Genomic DNA, 23,781 nt, shown 5'->3' with positions numbered 1-23,781 from the left:
AGAAAGCTAGACAAAAATAAAAGAGTCAAAATAAGGAACAGTGACAATTCCTTCTAAAAGTACATATCCAGCAAAATAGCCTAACGTAAGCAGCAAAAAGGGACCCTTTTTGATAGTTTAGAAATCCTTCAAGTCCAATTGAATGAAAGCAAATACTCTGTCTCTCTGTCCAGCGCTAATGAACAAAAAAGTATCGCAGCTGTTGGCCCAATATTTTGGCCCAAGAAAGAAAAAAACGCATTCGGCCCAAAGCACACGAGGTGGTCGAATTTAGACTAAAGAAGGGAAAGGAAAAATGCACCAAGTTAAAGGAGCAGTCGAATTCGCAGGCCTTCAATCGGATCCTAATTCGGAGTTCTGTAGCCCAAGATATGATCATTTTAGTGCAGACTGTTCCAGACTCACAGGATTAGCGACAGCAACTTTGCAAGGACATTATGACCAAGTTAGAGGCTGATTCTTGAATTATGCTGAACATGAAAGTTGTAGAGCTACGCGTTAGCTTTCCAACGACATATTGTTCGCCCAATTTGGATATTTGTAGCTCCATATTCAATCTGTTCTAGCAAAACAGTCATAGAAACTAAAGTGTAGAATTAAACTCTTTTCCATGAATAATCCAAATAAGCACTAATGGTCAAAACATGGCTAAGTCATAACAATTAAGCACAAAAATGTATATAATGCAGCTTAGAAAGACACACGTAAAGTGCATCAATTATGCACTTATCAAATACCCCCACACTTAACCTTTTGCACTCCTGGGCAAAACTTAACTTCAAAGAAGATTCAGAAAATCAATTATGATAACAAGTACTTCCTAAAACATAAAAACTCAGCTCACACTTATCTTTGAGAGGTAGAAATTCAGATTTATGAGCAAGAAAACAACCACTTCATTTTCCACAAAGATTAGACAAATTAGATTCCATCACCTACATTCCAAGCCAACAAGAATTGCAATTCGAACATCGAAGTTGGATGCAAGTGTTATACTCTCTACTCTCAAGTGTTTAGGCTTGTGTTTAATCATGCTTATGCAACTCTCATCATCTCATGAAAACATGCATCTATCATAGGCTTGACAAGATTCTAACACACCAATTAAATTGAACAAATGCACACAAAGATCAAAGGACTTTTGAAGGTTGTAATGAGGCTAAGGTCAAGGAAGGATTTATGAAAGATATTCAGAGTTAAAACCTTAGGAAAAATAAGAGCAATGAAGAATAATTCAATGAAACTTACTCACAACCCCAAGAATTAACACATTCTTCATTTTCACAATTTCTTTTTATAACATTCACTTCTTTTCCTTTTGTAAGAGTACCTTCCTTCACTTTGTAACTTCACTTTTTTTTTTCTTTCTTTTTCATTTTTGACATTTGCATATTTTTCTTTTTTTTCTTTCAACTTTTTTTTTCCTTACAATTTATCCACAAGGAAGGTACCTCTTTAGAGAAACTTAGACCATGCATTCAAATAATTCACCCCCACACTTATTGAACACTCATTCCCAAGACAATTTCAAAGCTCTTACATTTCCTAAGGTAAGGTATCATCATTGTTTTTCACTTAGGCTTGTAATGAGCTGCAAAAGAATGGAGATATTAGGCTCAAAGGGGTAAAACAAAGGTTAAAACATGCAAGGTAAGCTTTTTAGGCCAGTAGCTTATTGAAAAAGAATGCCTAATCACTTCAATGTGTGCAAATGAACAACAATTTCAGTCAGAATCAAGTCAAGTTCTGCAGTGCATATAAACATGAGGAAATCACACAAGAAAGAAGAGAATGATGGCAAAGACATTACCATTCAAGTGTTTGGTCCAAAACCTCACAAGGTATTCTCACATGGCAAACATATAACACAATGAATCCAACAAATCAATTCTCAATGCAAATCATGATGAACTCAAAATACAAGCAACTTCATCCAAAAAGAGACTTGAAACTTAGCAGAAAAGTGGTTACATTGCTCACAAACTCAGCATCTCTAAAACTCATTGAAAAAGTGTGAACTCTTTTATTGAAAACAATAAAAACAAAGCAAATAAATTGAAATTGCAAACTATCATAACTGAGGTTCTACTACTCCTAAATAAGATTCTCACCCCCACACTTAAATCACACATTGTCCTCAATGTGAGGCACAAATCATCAAATAAATTAGACAAGTGTAATAAAAGAGAAAGGTTAGGAAAAACCAGGGATCAAGGGAGCTGGCGAGACATGAAACCTGGTAATGCTCTGAAAATGCTATCACCTGGGTCCGGTGGAGGCCGTGCATTAAGAGGAAGCTCATAGTCTTGAGGCACAACAACGACAGTCCACAAGTCAGGTGGCTTTGGAGGGATCTCATATGCAACAATCTTAACGAACTCAAACTGTTCTCTAGCACCTTCAGCACGACTCATGACAATGTTCAGTTTGAGTGAAAACTTTTTCCAAGCATGTGTACCACCTGAAATAAGAGTAAATGAAAAATCAGTACATTCAACAATCAACTCTTTGTCTGGAGGTTTCGGTAGAGGTTTCAAAAAGTATTCCTCCATTGAGGTTGGCTCCTTGCAATCAACAGAGTCTCCAATAAGCACGGCTTTTTCAAAAATGTCTAGATTGATTAAAAGCGGCTTATGTGGAAATATTGCTAATTTAGATCCACGTTCTACATCCATCTTTTTAACTTCATCCCTTGCAAAACACTTCTTGAAATCATCCAACAACTTATTTTCTTCTTCACCATGATACATCTTCTCATTCTCATAAGTTCTTTGTGGAAGAAGGAGATGTATTTCTTGTTGGTTGGCTTCATCATTAGAATCAGCATCAGAAGCAACATCAACTTCAAACTCGTTAACATCACCAGAACCATCAGTGCTAGCATCAAGATGAGTATCAACACAAGGATGAACTTCATCATCAATTTCTGCATCAGCTTCATGTTGCAACGTGGGAGCGCGTGCAACTAGCTCGTTAACTGGAGCTTGCAAATTTGCAGTATCTTGCAGGTGTTGATCAACATTTTCATTGAGATTTGCAGACATTTGGTTCAACATGTCTTGAATTTCTTGCAATATGGAAGGTTCCTCGTGTCGAGGTTGTTGAAACTGGGCTTGGTTTGCTTCATATTGCTTTGAAAGGTCTTCCAAAAATTGGGGTGGATCATTCCAAGGTTGATGAAATTCCTCTTGTGAATGATGTGGATCATGAAATGGATATTGAAATTCCTCTTGCGGATAGTAGCATGGTGGTGAATAAATAGGCTGCTGGAATTGCCCTTGTGGATGATAGCAAGGTGGGTCACACCAAATATTTTCAAAATTCTCTTGTGGATAACATTGAGGTGACTCAAACTGTTGTTGATAGCTCTTGAGCAACATTTGTATAACAGAAAATTGTAGCTCGTCGAGTCTGGCTTCTAGCTTATCAAGTTTAGCTTCCATCACTGCAAAAACTCCACAAACTAACACTTGTGTTCGGTTTTTTTTTTTCACCACAACAAAACAAAAAAAAATAAAACAAAACAAAAACACAAACGTTAGTGGAAAAGAAAAAAAAATCAAGTTAGTAAAAAAAAAAGAAAACGAGTTCAACGTTAGTAAAAAAAAATCAAGAAAGAAATAATGAAAACAAAAAATTGAACGAGACCTGCAACAATAAAACAAAGAAAAAAAAATTAGTAAAAAAAAATCTAGTACTAATAATAATAAGAATAATAAAGAAGGGAAAGAAGTTAGAAAATATATCAAAATAAAATAAAAGATAGGAAAAATAATTAAAAGATAAGAGATTGGGATAGAAGATATAAGATAGATATAGAAGATATAATAGAACAAAAGAAATAAAAAACTACAATCTAATAAAATAAAAATCAAATCAAATCAAATCTTTGTTCGCTGGTCTCTTTTTTTTTGTTTTTTATTAAAAACGAAAATAAAATAAATAAAATAAAAAAGGAAACAAGTACTCTAAAAACAATTAATAATCACCGAAGTCCCCGGCAACGGCGCCAATTTGACGAACGCACTGTCGCGGGTGCGTGTCAAAGTATTTTTTGCTTTGAATGCAGTACAAGGTGTTAACACCAGGATCGTTCTCACAAGGACTTGATAAATTATTAATTGATATTAGAGTAAAACAAAAAAACCTAAAAGGGGGTTGATTGATTGGATTGAAAAGTAACAAAGCAATAACTAAATAGACTAGACAGAAGAGAGAAAGTGTTAGTCATCGGATTATAACATTCAAGTGCAACAAACCTTCATTGGTTACAAAAGATTAATTCTTCCTTATTGTTTCCCTAATTCGTGAGAGTTGATTAACTAAGCGAAAATCAATTCACAGTTTCCTAAACTAAGCGATTAAGAAACAGTTACGAACTAACATGAACTAAGCAAACATGCATCAACTCTTATTTCTAAAACTACGGAATTAAGCAAACCCTAGATCAGAAATAGAGATGAAGAGAATTAATAAAGAAGAAATTTGTATTAAGAACAGAACCTCAAGTTTGCAAACACAAGAATATTAAAAATCCTAAGACTAACTATGGAGTTTAGCAACTCATACTAGAAAAGATGGAGAGAGATATTAGGAGAAGGTGGAGGAGGTGATGATGAGATGTGGTGAGGTGGTGAGGTGGTGGTCCAACAAAAGCCTAAACTCACTTATTTATACTAATAAATAAACTTGTTCATCAAGTAACAATCCTTGTTATCTAAATCTTTTTTAAATCTTCACAAAATCGGGCCCACATAAAGGAGTAAGCTGTTGAACAATCAGGCATTCGCGGGTCCCACAAGAAGTCTGAATCTTCGGTCAAGGTAAACATGAGAGTTGTAGATCTTTAAGTCAGATTCGCAGGCCTTCAATCGGATCCTAATTCGGAGTTCTGTAGCCCAAGATATGATCATTTTAGTGTAGACTGTTCCAGACTCGCAGGTTTAGCGACAGCAACTTTTCAAGGACATTATGACCAAGTTAGAGGCTGATTCTTGAATTATGCTGAACATGAAAGTTGTAGAGCTACGCGTTAGCTTTCCAATGACATATTATTCGCCCAATTTGGATATTTGTAGCTCCATATTCAATCTGTTCTAGCAAAACAGTCATAGAAACTAAAGTGTAGAATTAAACTCTTTTCCATGAATAATCCAAATAAGCACTAATGGTCAAAACATGGCTAAGTCATAACAATTAAGCACAAAAATGTATATAATGCAGCTTAGAAAGACACACGTAAAGTGCATCAATTATGCACTTATCACTTTGGACACAGTGGCCAATCAATATTTCAATCCATACTCAGAGTACTCAGTGATGTTGGATCCCATCCGGGGGCTAAACCTCAATGAAGCTTGCAAACCTGATGCCATGAGTGGATGGCACAGTGATGAAGAAAAGGATGCCACTACTGAGTGGCAAAACAGTGGTAAAAATGATTAATTCGAGCATGGCTCGAATTTCGGCTTACGCGGCCGAAGATAAAGTAAGAACGGCTTTAGAGGCCGTGAGAATGGCCAAAGAAATGACTAGTGACGAAGCCAATGTCTCAATCCTGCCTGTCGAGATGACACTTCAGGACGAGGCAACAACAAATAAGGATAACACGTGCCAGGAAGAAGGCGAGCAGAGCGTCGAAGAATTCGAAGACCTCCGCAATTTAAGGCTAGATTGCATCTATGATGATAGCCCATTGGGTTTCGAGAAACCAGTGATCGATGTTTCCAAGAAAATGGAAGCACAGGACCCTCTGGAAGAAGTGGACTTGGGAGATGGCTCAGAGAAGAAGCCAACATACATCAGTGCTCTTATTGACCCAGAGTTAAAGGATAGGATGGTGAAATTACTCAAAGAATTCAAAGACTGTTTCGCTTGGGATTATGATGAAATGTCAGGACTTAGTCGCGAACTGGTGGAACTGTAGTTACCCATCAAAGAAGACAAGAAACCAGTCAAGCAATTACCCAGGAGGTTCCATCCAGATGTGTTGGTAAAAATCAAGGAAGAAATCGAAAGGCTCCTTAGGTGCAAATTTATCAGAACAGCTCGATATGTGGATTGGTTAGCCTACGTAGTCCCAGTGATCAAGAAGAATGGAAAAATGAGAGTTTGCATTGACTTTCGAGACCTTAATGCTGCCACTCCAAAAGATGAATATCACATGCCTATTGCTGAGATGATGGTGGATTCAGCTGCTGGTCACGAATACTTAAGTTTGTTGGATGGTTATTCAGGCTACAACCAAATCTTCATAGCAGAAGAAGATGTGTCGAAGACAGCTTTTCGATGTCCTGGTGCTTTGGGGACATATGAGTGGGTGGTCATGCCATTTGGGTTGAAAAACGCTGGTGCGACCTACCAAAGGGTAATGAATACCATTTTTCATGATTTTATTGAAACTTTCATGCAGGTTTACATTGATGATATTGTGGTGAAATCCCCATCAAGGGATGACCATTTATCCCATCTGAGGAAATCCTTTGAGAGGATGAGGAAATATGGCTTAAAGATGAACCCCCTTAAATGTGCCTTTGGTGTTATTGCAGGTGATTTTTTGGGTTTTGTGGTGCATAAAAAGAGCATCGAGATCAACAAAAACAAAGCTAAATCCATTCTCGACACAAGTCCACCGACCAGCAAGAAGCAACTACAATCGTTACTGGGGAAGATTAACTTCCTGAGGAGATTCATTACCAACCTTAGTGAGAAGACCAAGTCATTTTCCTCGCTTCTTCGACTAAAGAAGGAAGATGTGTTCCGCTGGGAAGCAGAGCACCAAAAGGCATTCGATGAACTCAAAGAGTACCTGTCCAACCCACCTGTAATGGTACCACCCATCAGGGGGAAGCCAATGAAGCTGTATATCTCTGCCACAGATGAAACCATTGGAAGCATGCTGGCTCAAGAAGATGAAGATGGCAACGAAAGGGCCATATTTTACTTGAGTAGGGTGTTAAATGGCGCAGAAACTCGATACACCATGATCGAGAAATTGTGTTTATGCTTGTACTTCTCTTGTGTAAAGCTGAAATATTATATAAAGTCAATCGATGTAATGGTTTTTTCTCATTATGATATAATAAAGCACATGTTATCCAAACCTATCTTGCATAGTCGAATTGGTAAATGGGCTTTGGCCCTAACCGAATATTCACTAACTTATGCCCCATTAAAAGCAATTAAGGGGCAAGCAGTTGCTGATTTCTTAGCAGATCATACTTTTCCTAAAGAAATCATAACTTATGTAGGCATTCAACCTTGGAAGTTATTTTTCGACGGTTCCAATCATAAAGATGGAACTGGAATTGGAATGTTTATAGTATCCCCGCAGGGCATCCCCACTAAATTCAAATTTAGAATCAAGGGTAATTGCTCAAATAATGAAATTGAGTATGAGGCGTTAATATCAGGCCTCGAGATCTTGTTAGCTCTTGGGGCGAAGAACGTTGTCGTAAAAGGGGATTCTGAGTTGGTGATAAAGCAACTCACCAAGGAATACAAATGTGTTAGAGAAAATCTAGCCAGATATTATGTAAAAGCGAATAATTTGTTGGCTAAATTCGACGATGTTGGAATAGGTCACGTTCCTAGGATAGACAACCAAGAAGCCAATGAATTGGCGCAAATTGCTTCCGAGTACATGATAGATAAACTGAAACTGAAAGAGTTGATTAAGATCAAAGAAAAGCTGAGCCCTTCTGACCTCGACATTATGGCTATCGATAACCTGACCCCCAATGATTGGAGAAAGCCAATTGTCGAATACTTGCAGAATCCAGTGGGGGAAACTGATAGAAAAGTCAAGTATAGGGCTTTAAGTTACACTATCTTAGGTAATGAATTGTTCAAAAAGAACGTTGATGGCACATTATTGAAATGTCTAAGCGAAGATGACGCATTCATAGTCGTTCATAGTCATATTTGCTGCTCACGATGGACTGTGCGGTGCTCACCAAGCAGGGGCAAAGATGAAGTGGATTCTGTTTAGGCAAGGGTTGTACTGGCCAACTATCATGAAAGATTGCATCGAATACGCAAAAGGTTGCCAAGAGTGTCAGAAACATTCAGGAATCCAACACGTGCCAGCTAGCGAATTGCACTCTATCATCAAGTCGTGGCCTTTCAGGGGATGGGCAATAGACTTAATTGGCGAGATTCACCCAGCCTCATCAAGGCAGCACAGATATATCATTGTGGCAGTCGACTATTTCACTAAATGGGTCGAAGTCATTCCACTACCGAACGTGACACAAGAAACGGTGATCGAGTTTATACAAAACCATATTGTGTATCGATTTGGATTACCAGAGTCAATCACGACGGACCAAGGCATAGTGTTTGTGGGACGCAAAGTGGCAGCTTTTGCAGAATCCTGGGGGATCAAACTCTTAACCTCGACCCCTTACTACGCTCAGGCAAATGGCCAAGTAGAGGCGGCCAATAAAATCCTAATAAGCCTAATCAAAAAACATGTAAGTCGAAAACCAAAAAGCTGGCATGAGTCTTTAAGCCAAGTCCTGTGGGCTTACAGGAATTCACCAAGGGCAGCGACAAGAACAACGCCTTTTCGACTGGCCTATGGCCAAGAAGTCGTGCTACCCGCAGAAGTATATTTGCAGTCGTGTCGAATTCAAAGACAAGAGGAAATCCCAAGTGAAGTTTACTGGAATATGATGTTAGATGAATTGGTTAACCTCGACGAAGAAAGGATCTCGGCACTAGACGTTTTAATGAGGCAAAAGGAACGCATAGCTAAAGCATACAACAAAAAGGTTAAAGATCGATCTTTTGTCACAGGTGATTACGTGTGGAAAGTTATCCTCCCAATGGATAAAAAGGATAGAGCCTACGGGAAATGGACCCCCAATTGGGAAGGGCCATTTACAATCGAGAAAACGTTACCTAATAATGCTTACGTGATTAAGGAATTGAGCAATCAGCGTCAATGTGTTACGATAAATGGCAAGTATTTAAAAGCATATAAGCCAATGTTGCACGAAATTAAAATCGAATGAAACATAAGCATTGAAATTGCCAAATCACATTCATTGATCAGAAAAACATTACAGGTATGGAAAAATACAAATAAACTAGAAGCCTAAAAAGGAAAAATGGCTCTGTATCCGTCATATCTAGCTTGCATGGGTGCTAATCGATCCACCAGCGCCACCATCTGGCCCTCAAGTCGAGCCTTCTTTTGATGAGCAACCAGGTCTTCAAGGGAGGCCGCAGATATCTCGACGGCTAATCGAACAAGACCTTCCGGGTCTTGCTGATCCAAAGAGGCCTGGAGAAAATCGAATTTCTCCCTCCACTCATCTATTTGGTGTTCCTGAAAGAACACCATTACTGAAAGCTCCCGGAACTCTTCGAACAGAGGCTTGGCTTCCAAGAGAAGCCCCTGGAATTCCTGAAGAGGAATTCTAACGCGCGCGATGATTGGGCTATGAAGCAGTTGATCAATGAGCCCTAAAAGCTCATCAAGGACAGCAGATGAGTCATACAGGTTCTGGAAAAGGTCATTCTGGAAAGCCAAGTCCCTGATACGACGAAGAATGAGTCTGCTATCCATGGTTAAGGGTGAAAGGTTCTTAGATTGCAGGAAGAAGATGAGAATGAAAGGAAGAGGAGTTACTGGTGAAAGACGAGTAAAAAACGGCTCCATTTATAATAGGGATGTAACAAACAGCCGCATTAATGCAAGCACGCAGTTACCAAAGCGTCAGCCAAACACGGCAAACCACGTCAGCCACCACCGCGAGTGGAGGAAGTTCTTAAGTCGTTGAACAAGAACGTGATAAAAAGCGTTATAAATTACCGTGGTTTCCAAGGAAACTTAGAAGATGAAAGGTTAGATTAAATGCCAAGTTAATTGGTGTGAAACTCAGCAATACAATGCAGGAAATAATGTAACAAAGACTGAATCGACAATAAAATGCAAATCGAAAAATAAAGCATGTCGACTATCACCAATATGAAATTCATTCATTGATAAAATGTTGAGCTGAGTTACATGAATGATTATGATTGGCAACAAAGGCCACAATAGATCCATGGCCACTACAACAAACAACAATTATGAACCTAAACCCTCGACTTGAAAGCTTCAAGTTGAACCCTGGAAGCAGCAATCCTAGAATCCAAGCTTTGCTTCACACGCTGCTCTGCTGCAACCTCCTTAGAAAGTTGAGATGTCGATAACATCACATTCGTGCACTCGGCAGCTAGCGTATTCAGTCGGGAATTCACAGCTGGGCCTTCATCAATCAACATTGCCTTCTGCTTCTCGAGCCTGGCTACCTCCCTTTGAAGCTCATCCAGTCGAGCATCAACACTTGACAACTCAGCTGCTTTAAGAGTTTTCCTAGCAGTCAGCTTGAGAATTTCGTCTTTCGCGGGCAATAAGCCATTGGTTTTGGAAGCCACTTGTGCCTTTTTAGTCTCAATAAGTTGTTCCACCGCAAGGGCCTTGTCAAGTGTGGCCACAATATCGACCAGGAGAGTCTGGAGCTCGACGAGGGCATATGCCTGAATTGGGTCAAGTCGCTGACTCAATAAGAAGGCAAGCAGCTCTTTCACTTCCTGGCCTAATTGAGGGGTGGCCCGGATCCCGTCGATGAAGCCCGCATCGAAAACCAGTCTTTTTAACTTAGCAAAAGCCTCCTCAATCCGGCTATCATCAGCCACTCCACCAGAATGAGCAGTCTCAGTAGTTTCAGCTTGGCGTGGCAGAGACTCGAGATCCAAAATCAAAGAAGCTCTGAAAGATGGAAAGAGGATCCTCGACCAAAAGGGCACTGAGCCTCTCACCAGAAGGATGGGAAGAGGCAGTCGTCTTAGAAGAAGCTGAACCTCCCTTAGCATGAGGAGAAAGCAAAGCGACCCTGGCACCTGGTTGAAGTTGCTGAGGAGAAGGTTGAGGCTGTTGGGGAGAAGTTTGAAGCTGTCGAGGAGAAGGTTCAGAATGAGTTGAGGCCAGAACATCAGCCTTGGGTGGGGGCATCACACCAATCACTTGGTCAGGCTGAATGATTGGAGGCACTTGACCCTCACCACCCTGTACCTCATCATGTGGTATATTTTCTTCACGAGCAGGGGAAGGCATGTTCTGAATATCCTGCGGAGGAAAATTAGAAAGGTTATCTCGACATTCTTTGGTATAATAGGGTTCACAACCAGGATGTTGCCAAGCAATTGGCTTCGAATTAAAATAAAATGTCAGCTTGTCCCACACAGGGCCTGACTCATTAGAGTCCAAACTCGAGCTCGAGGATTCTAAGCTGCTCAAAGAGCTAGACAGGACAATTGGTGGGGGTTTAGAAGAAAACCATGTGGTTCGAGGTACAGCCATTTTAGACATGCCAACCCTCTGAAGAATAAAAGTAAAAACGATTGAGAGGGAAGAAAAGAAAGCAAATTGAGACAAGATGTGAATCATAATGATTTACCTTAGGACCAGATCCTTTGAGAGGACTGGAGCTGGTCGAACTCTTGGAGTGGTGGGAAGAGGAGCTGCCAGACTTACGACTAGACCTTTTCCTGGAGGTCTTCTTGGCCGAAGCCATCTCGACAGGAATAGATGTAGTGCCTTGAAGAAGAGGGCTGGAAGCTTGCTGATCAACGCCTTGATCACCACCTTGCTGCATTTCCTCACGTTGGCTAGCTGACTTAGCCGGGGAAGGATTTCCCACAGTAAGTTCACCAGCACCTTTAGCTTTTTTTTGGCTTGCAGAAGTGGTAGGGGTGGCCTCGTTTTCGACTCTGAAACAAAAGGCAAATGAGCACAAAGGTATATACATCGAATAAAGATCAAAGCTTCACAGGTTTCAGCATTATCTTAGGCATCTTGAGCTTATCAGCCAGAGTAACATCATCATCATCATCCTCAACTTCGATAGTGGCAGAAGTCACCCGAGGAGAAGCTTGAGGGGTCTGTCGCGGAATCGGCTCAGCTACAAAAAACAACAAAGGAAAATTAAGCCATAAGTATCGCAAAGATGCCAGGTCGAAATGATTACCTTGACCAATAAGCGTTCTTATAGATATGTGGTTGAAGATTTCGACCGGCACATGGAGAGGGAAATTCCATAGGTAACGCTTGGTCCAGGTCACCCGCTTCCGAGGGGGCAATGCGCTATGGTAAAAGTTTTTGATACTTACATGATCAACCCACTTAGGAAGCACCACTGGAAAAGCCAAAGCATACTTACAAGTAGGCAGTGGTGGGAACCTAAAGCCTGTTTTTCGAATAATAAAAGAAAGACCATCCTCATCAGAGGGAATGTTCAATCGAGTTTTCTTGGCTTTAGCTTCCCACATTCGCCTTAGAACTTGAGCTGCTTTGGCAACAGTTTCCTGAAGACGAGGACCCGGAAAGTATACTACACCGAAGAATTTTTGAAAAGCGTTGATCTCAGATGTATGCATACCTTTAGTCTTCTTTGGGGCCTGCTTCTGCAAAAGAAAAATACTCGTTATGCGCTGGAAGCAATCCTCAATCGGCGTCGAAATATCATGCCAATAAGCGACCACCACGCCTTAAACGTCTGGGTGACGTAAAAAGATGGGGTAAAATTGAAAGGACTAAGGCCAAGCAGCTCCTCCTCGTTGTAGTAGCTAATGGTAGTATCGAAGGCACTACGTTTGGTGATGGTACCAGGATAGAGGACGAGGGATTTGTCAAACAAAGTATTTGGCAAATCTTGGCTCAGCCCAAATTGTCGAGACACAAGCTGAGGATTGTAACCACAAAGAGTGAAGTCATTACTGGCAAAGTTGATAGTCAACACCCTGGGAGATAATATAGTCTGCCAAAGCTCGATTTGATGCTGAGAGAGGTTCTCTGAGCCAGGAAGGTTGGGATAAGAATTCCTTAGCCACCGAGGGCCATAAGAAGGTTTGTGATACGGCGCAAAGCTCGAGCGAAAACGTTTCAGCTCGAAAAACATGGTGAAATACTTCTTAAAGTCAACTTCAAAAGTGGAAGCGTCATAAGGAGGAGTAAGGGCTTCAAGCCTGAAAGCATCAACCCTTGTGTTCGACACCACAGGAGGAGGATTCTTGGCTGGAAGAAATGATTCGAAGACCGCATTCATCCAAAGTTGAAGTAGCCAGAAAGGACCAGCTGCATTCAAAGACGCAACCTTAGGATCTCGAATGTCGGCTATCGCTTCATTGATCATTTGGTAAAGATTGCCAAGTACAAGCCTGGCCATAGCGATAATTCGACCTTCATGTAACAAATTGGCTAAAGGAAGAAGTTTAGCCGGAATCCTCAAGGATTTGGTGCAGAACACATAGGCAGAAAGCCAATACAGCAGAAACGCGACATGCTCAGCATCGGAGACTTCACCATTCTCGACATAGTGATCTTTAATAAACTTACTAAAAGCGATGTTATCCGTCGGAATGGTGATAGGATTGGTGGGGGCAGCAGAGGAATGGTAATCATCACCCACCACCCAAAGGCCAGTAATGGCAGCAACATCAAGGAGAGTGGGAGAAAGCATCCCAAAGGGGACATGGAAGCTATTGGTAGACCGCTCCCAAAAGAAAAGAGAACTTAAAAGCATAGCAGGATTGTAAGAAATCGGCGACCTCGACAACTGAATGAGGTCGAAAATTCCAGTGACTTTCCAATGCCCAGACTTACTAGCCTCCACCCTGTCGAGCCATTTCAAATAGGCTCCTTCACCAGCAGTTGGGTTAGGAGGCGCAGACCTAAAAGTCCTTTTGCGATCTTTCAGAAAGGGCAAGTGGTAAGAGGGTCGAAATGCAAGAATAAGCTTATCCCCACGAACACTGGGGTGAAACTGCTCGTAACCCTCAGGAAGACTGTTAGGCCTGCCCTTCTTCGCCTTCTTCAAAGGGCCTAAAATGGCACGTAGATTGTCATTTACAGAAATAGGAATAAATACCTGGGATTTCCAGATAGCCCGTTTCTCCACTTCGTACGGCGGGTCTGGAATGGGAGTGCGTTTGGCCTCATTCATCTCACACGCAGCGGCCAAAGGAATGACATTGTCAGAACCGGAAGCCATAGAAATATTCAGAGAGTGCACCAGGAAAGCAGAAACCAAACGACTGAAGATGATCACAAGCAGAATCAAGCAAAAGCATGAGTGTTTGAAAAATGGTAAAGCTTGCAGAGGGCCAACAATGGCGTATTTATAGGCAAATGAAGAGTCGGACGTGAAGCTGCATTATAGGATGGTGCATAAATTTTTTTTTGAAATCCAACGGTTATTTTATTATATAACCGCAAACCCTAACATAAAGGCTAGAAAGGGGTCATGATTACCCTAGAATAGAGACGGCAGACGACAGACGAAGTCAGACGCCAAAGCTTCTGATTGGAGCAAAAGTCAAACGATAGGATCTCTGATGGGACTTGAAATCAGAAAGTGAAAAGTCGCGAACAGCCGTCAAGCTCCATCGAAATGCACGAGCAAAAAATGCTTGATTCCTCCAAGGTCTGGTAGTCGAGAATCAACATTTTTGGGGGGCATCTGTTGGCCCAATATTTTGGCCCAAGAAAGAAAAAAACGCATTCGGCCCAAAGCACACGAGGTGGTCGAATTTAGACTAAAGAAGGGAAAGGAAAAATGCACCAAGTTAAAGGAGCAGTCGAATTCGACAATAAGAGCCATTGCTACAAACAGGGGCACATTTAACATGTGCATCATTGACCAAGTCAGATCCTCACCACGTTGGTGAGACACGTGGCCAGGAAGCGGTTGAAGCAGTTGAGGCCCACGACCTCCACCACTGCACAAAGAACTCCCGGAACCAACTGCAGATCGTGGGGAGAAGGGATTAGACCCACTAACCCATCCAAGAAGAAGGAAAAACCGCCAAGAACATGCTCTATAAATGGGAGAATTCAAGTCAGAAAGGGGGTTCTCAACTCAACTCTGAAAAATTCACTAAAAAACTCTAATGTCCGCATCAATGAGACTCGAAGAGCAAGACGTGATGATGAAGGAGTATGTTGCAGAACCACATGCTTATCTTTACTACGTTTAAGCTCGTCATGTTATTTGTTAATTTCCTGGGATTCACCAGTTCTGTTGTTTAATTTCTTGTCGAAATTTACATTCCTTGCAGTTTCTTTGTCACTTTGTCACACTTTGATCTTCATGTAATTGATCCTTATTGAATGAAATCCAGTTTCTTTTGAATTTTTCATTGTTGTCGAAAAACGCCCACTCACACACAACACTTTGGCAAGACGTTTTCCCAAAAGGACCCTGAATCTAAACTTCCTTTAGTCGAACTAAGAGGATATTTGTTTACCAAAAATCACCGTAAACAGCAGCATACTTTGAAATTGTCCCTACAGCCACTGAAATGATTATATTAACAGGATCCCAAACATATCAGTGGGTTGGATGTCCATTCATATAGAGAGAAGCTGAAATTTTTTGTTCTTCCCTTGAGCCAAAGCCATGATTTATACTGTATTGAATCCAAAGCTAAAGAGAAGTCTGCATTCTCACCCTGAAAAATTACTTTGTTTCTATAGTGCCACAGAAACCAGATAGTTGACAACCAAATCACCCTCCTCCCTCCCTTCTTATCTCTTCCACTGCTAGTTTCCTGGAATGACATGTAATGCAACTTCCCTTCCTCCGGCATGACAGCGGTGATTCCCAACCATCAGAGAACACAATTCCAAACACGCCAGGAATGAATGCAAGTGAAAAACAGGTGCGATGTTGTTTCCTCTGATTGAGAACAGAGAGAACACAGGGTTTGGGTGGAGTTTTGAAAGATACCTCTTCTTTTCAGGTTCTCCTTTGTGTTTCATTATAAGCCATCATGTGTTGGACCCTTTGACACTCATGCTAGAAACATCACCGACATTTGCAACATTGTACACCAACATAAGAAAAAAATAAGGATTCCCTTTTATCTCAAACTTGACACCACCATTTTTGAAGCATGGGACACGATGATATTGAACAGGAACAAAAATTTATCCTGGAATGATAGGTCTGTCTAAATTTCCATTGGGGAGGAGCAAGATTAGCAAAGTACAAGGTTTTACCATCACTTGTAGTCACTCTAAATGATAAGGCTTGTCCTACCAAATTAGTTTCTATATTCCAATTTTGTCCCCAATTGTGTTTCATTATAAGCCATCATGTGTTGGACCCTTTGACACTCATGCTAGAAACATCACCGACATTTGCAACATTGTACACCAACATAAGCAAAAAATAAGGATTCCCTTTTATCTCAAACTTGACACCACCATTTTTGAAGCATGCATGGGACACGATGATATTGAACAGGAACAATCCCTGCTTTGTATTGGGCCACTGTCGTGAATCCTTTCATGGTTAAGTCAAAGTGTCTTAGTGGCGGGTTGCACCAATTTCCAGTAGGCTTGGAGTAATTTGGAGGACAAAAATTTGTGGCGATTACTTTAATTGAAGGCGCGTTCTTAAAGCACCAAGGGGAGTTGACACACTTGATCTCAAAACAAGCACCACATGTGAGTCCATGGTTGAATAGGGCAGTGCTTTGTGCTGTGGTCTGAAGCCCATATCCTTCTTTGAAGAGATTACCATAGCCAGAAGCACCCTATGCATGCATACTAAAAATTATCACAAAATTAATGAAAATGGTAAATTCTTAGTATTTTATAAGGAGTCAATGTTTTTTCGTGTTTATAATTTCTCTGGGAAATTTGATCCGGGTGATATACGTGTAGTTAAAGTTCTCCCGAAGAATGTAGGTAATAATTATCAATCTTTAAATCTAAAGGTTCAAAATAACCACGCTGGCTAACCTGTATATCATTAGGTTTATATGGAATCAACATTTGATAATGTGTGTGATATATCACAAAAATAATAAAATATTGAACTGAAAATATAACTTCTTATTTTTATAAGGAATCCACCTTTGATGAGAATGATTCTAAATTTCTTTTGATATGGAAGGGGGAGGGAGTGGAGTCATTTACTTACGCATAGTTCCTCCACCATTACTGTCACCGTAGAAGGTTGCATGAGCATTATACCAATTGCCAATCCAATTATGGCCAATACCAGCTGACAAATTGGCTTGTACAAAGAGAACCATGAAAATGGCTAAAGGAACTAAACATGGAGACCTAGCCATCATGGCTAAGGTGAAACACACTAGGGTGAGGTTGCAGGTTAGGCTTCAATATATATAGGTGGTCTTTATAAACGGCTGGGGAGGGGGTTACCACTGGTTTTGAATTTAATTTTCTTAGAGTGAGAGTTTCAACTGCCATAATATAAAATAAAGGAATTATAGTCAACTGTTGAAATTGAAATTGTATATTTAAAGGTGTGTTACAAACATCAAGTTTCGTCTATTAAATTTATAAAATAAAGTTAGTTCAAAAAAAATTATAAAATAAAGTTTCAACTGTCATAATATAAAATAAAGGAATTATAGTCAACTATTGAAATTGAAATTGTATATTTAAAGGTGTGTTAATTACAAACATAAAGTTTCGTCTATTAAATTTATGAAATGGTTAATAGTCACATTAGTCCCAAAGTTTGTAAGTGAGTTTGATTTTAGTCCCTCTGAGAAAAAATGATGTTTAGTTGCGGTCATTTTTACAATTACTATGGGTTTTTTACCCCCACTAAACATCATTTTTTCCTCAAAATGATTAAAATCAAACTCATTTATAAACTCAGGGACTAATTTGACCATTAACACATTCATAAAAAAGAAACAACTGACAAATCCATTTTTCATTGGAGCATGGAAAATTTAGGAAGAGCAATGCAGCAAACCATCCAAGGAATCAGCTAGAGTAAGAGGAAAACTTTTAAACATGAGAAATGGAAGTCAAACGGAGGATGAAGACTATTCACAGCGAGTTGGATATGGAGGAAAGTGGGAGACTATGGTGATCGACAAAACAGGTCAAGTTATGCATCATCTTTAAAACTATGAAGGAAGTCGGCATAAGGATGTAGAAATCAGCAGAAGCCACAACACAAGAGATCCAAAGTTTAGAAAACCAACTACAATATTCAAACATCCGTTTTAGAGTCAAAAATTAGTGATGGTCTCAAAACCGATGCTAATTTTTGCTCTTTAACATAGACTAAACCGAATTTAAAATTGCATTTCACTTCAGAATATAGTCAACTAGGCCAAGTCTATGTAGTGGCAGTCATAAGTGTCGATCCTAACTGACATAACCAACACTAAAGCATCTTTTGGTAGGATAGAGAGATGACATTTTGTGCTTAGTTCCATGTCACTATAGCTTAGAGAGATTAGATACGTGGGACCCTATGTGTTTGTTTGTTATCCTCTCTCCTATCGAGGCTCTACTAGGGTTTCAGTGGGGGTTTCTCCTCAGGTTTGGTTGAGCTGGTTTTCTCCATTGCTCTAATGGCGGTTTGTTCCCTAGGTCTCACCTAGGCTTTTTCTTCTTCCTTTGCGTTATGTGACCTGTGTTCTCAATTCTTGTTTCTTCATTTTCATCCCTTCCTCTGGTCCTGTTCCCCCCTCTTTTGTCTTCCCGTTTTTCTCTAGTTTCCGATTTTGTTTGTTCTGTCTGGAAGTGGAAAAGAAGTTTGACCTCTTGAGTGCAGAGATCCGAAACGGTATTCATGTTGAGGATACAGATTGTAGGGGAGATAAGATCTCCTTGTGTTTGCTGGTTGGGAAGCTCTAGACGGATGGTTCGTACAACGTGAAAGCTTTCAAGAACACTGTAACTACAGCGTGGAAGCTAAGAAATCCAGTGGATGTTCGTGAGATCTTGAAGAATCAGTGTGTGTTCAAGTTTTTGAATGAAGTATTTGAGATCGGTTTAGAGTGGGAGGTCCCTAGAGTTTCGATCGGATGGTTCTGGTGCTGAAGATTTTCATTGATGAGGTTCAACCCTCTGAAATTGACATGTCTACTGTGGATATGTGGGTGTGTGTGTATGCTCTTCCTCCAAAGATGATTCAATTGGGAAATTTGTTGAAATGGATAGTAGATTGGGGAATCAGGTTGCTTTGTTCCTTCTTTTGAGGGTTATTGTTCATCTTACGCGGGCTTTGTTACGTGGTGCTGTGCTCAAATGGCAAAGGAAGGAATTCAGGGTTTTCTTCAAGCATGAAAGGCTTCCGATCTTTAGCTTTGACTGTGGTAGGATTGGACACCATGTTAAAGATTGTGATGTGCATAATTCCTCATAGGATGAGGCTGGTGTTTCTGATTTGCCTTTATTCCTTGGTTTAGGCCCTCTCCTTTCTTTGAGGACCAGTTTAATCCAATGGGTTCTCAGATGCAGAATGCTCATAGGGGTTCTAGTTCTAATCTTTCAGGAGATTCTTTCACGCCTGATAAGGATGGGCATCCACCGTTGGTTGGGACGTCTTCTCAAGTGTGTTTGGCTTTGCGGGTTAAGCCTGCTAAGGTGGTTGTTTCTCCTAGTGGTAACTCTCAAGAAGTGTCTGGTGCAAAGGTTGATAAGTCTCTTTTGGAGAGTTCTATTGGTTTGGAGTCTAATCAGGGAGAGGTGATGGTAGATAAGGTTGCTAGAGTTACAATTAGTTATAAATATAAAAATTATTGTTAACTATGTAATATTGTTATTAATGTAAAATTAGACAATTTTAATTATTTTTTGAACATATTACTCAATTTGTAATTAACAATTGAAATTGGAAATTAATAATTAAAAATTATCCTCAAGTTGGTACCCTTTTGCTTTCAAAAAAAATATAAATATCTATTTAAATATGAGAAATTTAAAAGTTTACAATATGAGAAATATTAAATCTTTGTATACAAGATCTAAAAATTTAAGTTGGACTGATAGGTCTGTCCAAATTGCCATTGTGCAGGGGCAACATTAACAAAGTCCAATGTTTTACCATCACTAGTAGTCACCCTAAATGACAAGGCTTGTCCTACCAAATTAGTTCCTACATCCCAAATTTGTCCCCAATTGTGTGCCATTTGAAGCCAGCCAGTGTTGGAACCTTTGATACTCATGCTAGAAACATCGCCAGCATTTCCAACATTGTACACCAAAACCATCAAAAAATAAGGATTCCCTTTAATCTCAAATTTGACACCCCCAATTTTATGGCACGGAACACGGCGAGCTTGGACAGGGACAACACCTGCTCTATACCATGCAATTTTGGTGAACATGAACACTGTCAAGTCGAAGTGCTTTTGTGGCGGATTGCACCAAACACCAACAGTTTTGGTATAATTGGGAGGACAAAAATTTGTGGCGGTCACTAGGACTGAGGGTGCGTCCTTTCTGCACCAAGCGGAGTTGACACACTTGATCTCGAAACATGCACCACATGCAAGTCCATTGTTGAATAGGGCTGTGCTTAGTGCTGTGGTATGAAGCCCATACCCTTGTTTCCAGAGATCACCATAACCACAAGCACCCTCTGCATTCAGACAAAATATTATCACAAAATTAATGAAATGAAAATGATTATATATGTAAGGAATCAAATTTGATAATATATTGTGATTATCATCAAAGTTAAGGAATTATCATAAAATTAATTAAAATGACATTTGTAAGTAAACAACTTTTGATGGTGTATGTGAGAGTGCTTAATTATCATTAAAAAGGGGGGAGTTTTATACTTACGCATGGTTCCTATACCCTTAAAGTCACCGTAGAAGGTTGCACGAGCATCAAACCAACCTCCTGTATCAAGATCAGTGCCAACGGACATGGCTTGTACAAAGAGAACCATGAAAATGGCTAAAGGAACCAAACAATGAGAAATAGCCATTTCAAAGAGGTGAAAGACACAAGGGTGAAGTTGTGGGCTAGGCTTCAAGATAGGTGGTATTTATAAAGGTTGAGTAGGGGGTTCTCTCAGTAAGAATTTTCTAGAGTGAGGTGATCACTATGCAATTCAAAACGGTGGCACACCCATTAAACATGTTTTTATTATTAACATTTAATGCATTTAATGCATTTTATTTACAATAAATTTCTAATTAACATGCTAAAATTAATTTGTGGAGAATCAATTTTTACTTATAATCCATATTTTTCTTAAGTATATAAATCCGAATTAGTGTGCTCTTACTTGTAAAATAACTTGACCATTTAAAATTATACCACTTCACCACTGATTTAACTTTCTTTTATTTATTTAATTATTAAGCTCACCAAAATCAATATAAGGTGATAAAACTTGACATGTCCAATTAATTTTTTTGCAATTGAAAAGATCATAATCCATAAATTGATTAAATTCACTTTAAAAGTTAAATTAAGGAAATTAGAGTCATTAATGTAATTGAGAAATAAATGAGGACTATATACAAACCATGAAGTTTCTCTGACTAAAGTCAAAAGAGTTATGGCAACATTGAAGACTTAAGAGTGTTTGTTTCATGCAATTTAAGACTATTTAAATGTGCTTAAGTGATGTTATTTAAGAGAGAGTTGACAAATCGATATCATTTAAAAATATTCAGTTTTGTTTTGGTGGATTAAGGAAGGGATAAAACCAGTGACGGATTCAGAAATTTTATGTTGTGGGGGCAATATATACATATTGTTTTTCACAAAAATTTGTAGCATATAAATTATAAAAAAATATCACTATTAAAGATTAAAATAATGGTCAATTTCATGAAATGGTATATACGATTATATCAATATAACAGATTATTATCAAAATTCAATCTAATGATCTAATTGTACTGATAATTAATTTTAGTAAATTAAAAACATGGTAAGTTGTGTGAACATTGGTTGGGCACTCATTGAAAAAAGTTCAAACTTATTGAAAATGTATAGGTGTGTGGCTGTGTGGGGGCATTTCTTGTATACTGGGGGCAATAAAATTCTTTTAATCTCAATACAATACTATTATTAGCACATTTTATGAAAATTTTGGTGGGGGCATTTGACCCACCCTTAACCAACATACATCCGTCCCTGGATAAAACTACGAACAAGGTCCAACTTAGATATAGTTGGAATTTTAAAATATTTAGTTCAAAGTCAATCTTTTAACGATGTGTATGAAGAATTTATATACATATATAAAGGAGACTTGAACTTTGTATTAAATACATTAAACAATGCAAAAAATTCCTTTGTATTAAATACATTAAATAATTGAATTGAAAATTGAAAAAAAATACATCAACTTTATTATTTATCATATTAATTACCAATTTATTTATAAAATTTTAAATTTATCATATTTAAAATTAAATATTAATATTATTTAAATTTCAATTATTATTCAAAATAAAAAAATTTAAATTGACAATCTTTACATTAATAACAGTATTATAAATTATACATATATATATATATATATGTATATATAACTAATTGAAAAAGTTTCCAGTATATCATATATTAAATTCACATTAATATTTTTTTTATTAATTGCAAGATGAGGAATGTTTGAAAAATAACAAAGAAAACTTATTACAATTTTTTATGGATACCAAATGTATTAAGTTTTGAAGTTAAATATCATGGTAATATATTATGTATTACAGTTGTAAGATTAACTTGGATTTTTCATAAGTTACAAAATTAATTACTTATTTATTTTCATTTTCATTAAAAAAAAATTACTTCTTATGCATAAACTAAAAATAAAAATATATGAAGTAGTTAAATATGAAAAGAAACTTGAACTTTTACATTAAATACATTAAGCAATAAAACTTTCCTACATTTGTATTAAAATGAACTACAAAATAATAAATTTCATTTGTATAAATTATATTAAATAATAAAATTAGAAACTGAAAAAATTTAATTGGCAAAAACTTTCAACCACCTATATTAAATAATAATATTTAAAAATTGACTTGACTGTTGCATCAATGACAAATATTAAGAATTAAAATTAATCAATAATAAAATAATATTTATGAATAAATAATTTTGATAAAATAATTTTAAAATTTTAAATATCGTCATAAGGTACTTACTATTAATTATAATATATGCGTGTATTATGTAAAAAAGTTATTTCAATATAATTTTTTGTCCATTACATATTATTAAAAATGACTTGTGGAAGCATAAATAAGGAAAATAATTATGAAAAAAGTTGAAAAAATTTAACTTATTATGCTTCAAGGATTATTTCGCAAATCAGGGGTGTGGTATACATAATACCATTTGGGTTCTCTATACATGATTGTAAGCCTATTATGAGAAGGTTGTTCTTATATTATTCAAATTTAATAAGTTTTTTTAAAAAACTCATTATGCTTCAAAAAGTTATAAAGCATAACATTCATATAATATTAAATAAATATTGCAAATAAACCGTGCAACACACGGGTATTATATCTAGTGATTTAGTAATGAAGGTTCACTCGTATAATGTGATTTTTGAGTCTTGAGGGAATTAGTTTCATGACGGCCAGCTATGGGATAACTTGCGAAAAAAGGAAAGGATAAAATTTAGATTAAGTTTCGAATATCTATTTAAAAATTCAGCAAAAAATTCTTAATTGATATCATTTTTTAAGAAATAAAATCCACTTAGTTTTTATTTGAATAAATAACTTAATGGAAAATAATTTAAATTTTCAAAATATAAATCATAGGTGGCTGAAGACTAATATTTTAGGGGAGACTAAAATGCTTTGGGGAGACTAGAATGTACAACTCATCTACCACTGTAAATGATGGGTGACCGAATTTACAATGCGATAGGCTATTTGTGAACTCATTTACAATGCCAAATATCTTTTGAGACATTGAAATCATGGATTGAACAGGCATCACAGAGGATAAATTAGGGTGTA

The 23,781-nt window shown here is 38.1% G+C and overlaps 2 protein-coding genes across 2 annotated transcripts; both read right to left on the bottom strand.

Annotated features, from left to right (window-relative positions):
- Positions 1 to 16,242: 16,242 nt before the first annotated feature.
- Positions 16,243 to 17,133, bottom strand: LOC130715853 (expansin-A4-like). Its single transcript, XM_057565999.1, has 3 exons — positions 16,976 to 17,133; positions 16,786 to 16,798; positions 16,243 to 16,590 (listed from the first exon to the last, which is right to left on the bottom strand). Exons 1-3 carry the CDS (start codon positions 17,131 to 17,133, stop codon positions 16,243 to 16,245), a joined length of 519 nt encoding a protein of 172 aa, XP_057421982.1.
- A 2,616-nt stretch (positions 17,134 to 19,749) lies between these two features.
- On the bottom strand, positions 19,750 to 20,799 carry LOC130728588 (expansin-A23-like). The gene is made up of 2 exons (XM_057580095.1): positions 20,624 to 20,799; positions 19,750 to 20,414 (listed from the first exon to the last, which is right to left on the bottom strand). Exons 1-2 carry the CDS (start codon positions 20,769 to 20,771, stop codon positions 19,798 to 19,800), a joined length of 765 nt encoding a protein of 254 aa, XP_057436078.1. The 5' UTR covers positions 20,772 to 20,799; the 3' UTR covers positions 19,750 to 19,797.
- Positions 20,800 to 23,781: the final 2,982 nt, after the last annotated feature.

Source organism: Lotus japonicus, chromosome 1 (assembly GCF_012489685.1).
Source record: "Lotus japonicus ecotype B-129 chromosome 1, LjGifu_v1.2".
Lineage (NCBI taxonomy): Eukaryota > Viridiplantae > Streptophyta > Magnoliopsida > Fabales > Fabaceae > Lotus > Lotus japonicus.
The sequence above is the reverse complement of the archived record's forward strand: the minus strand, read 5'-3'. Positions and strand labels throughout refer to the sequence as shown.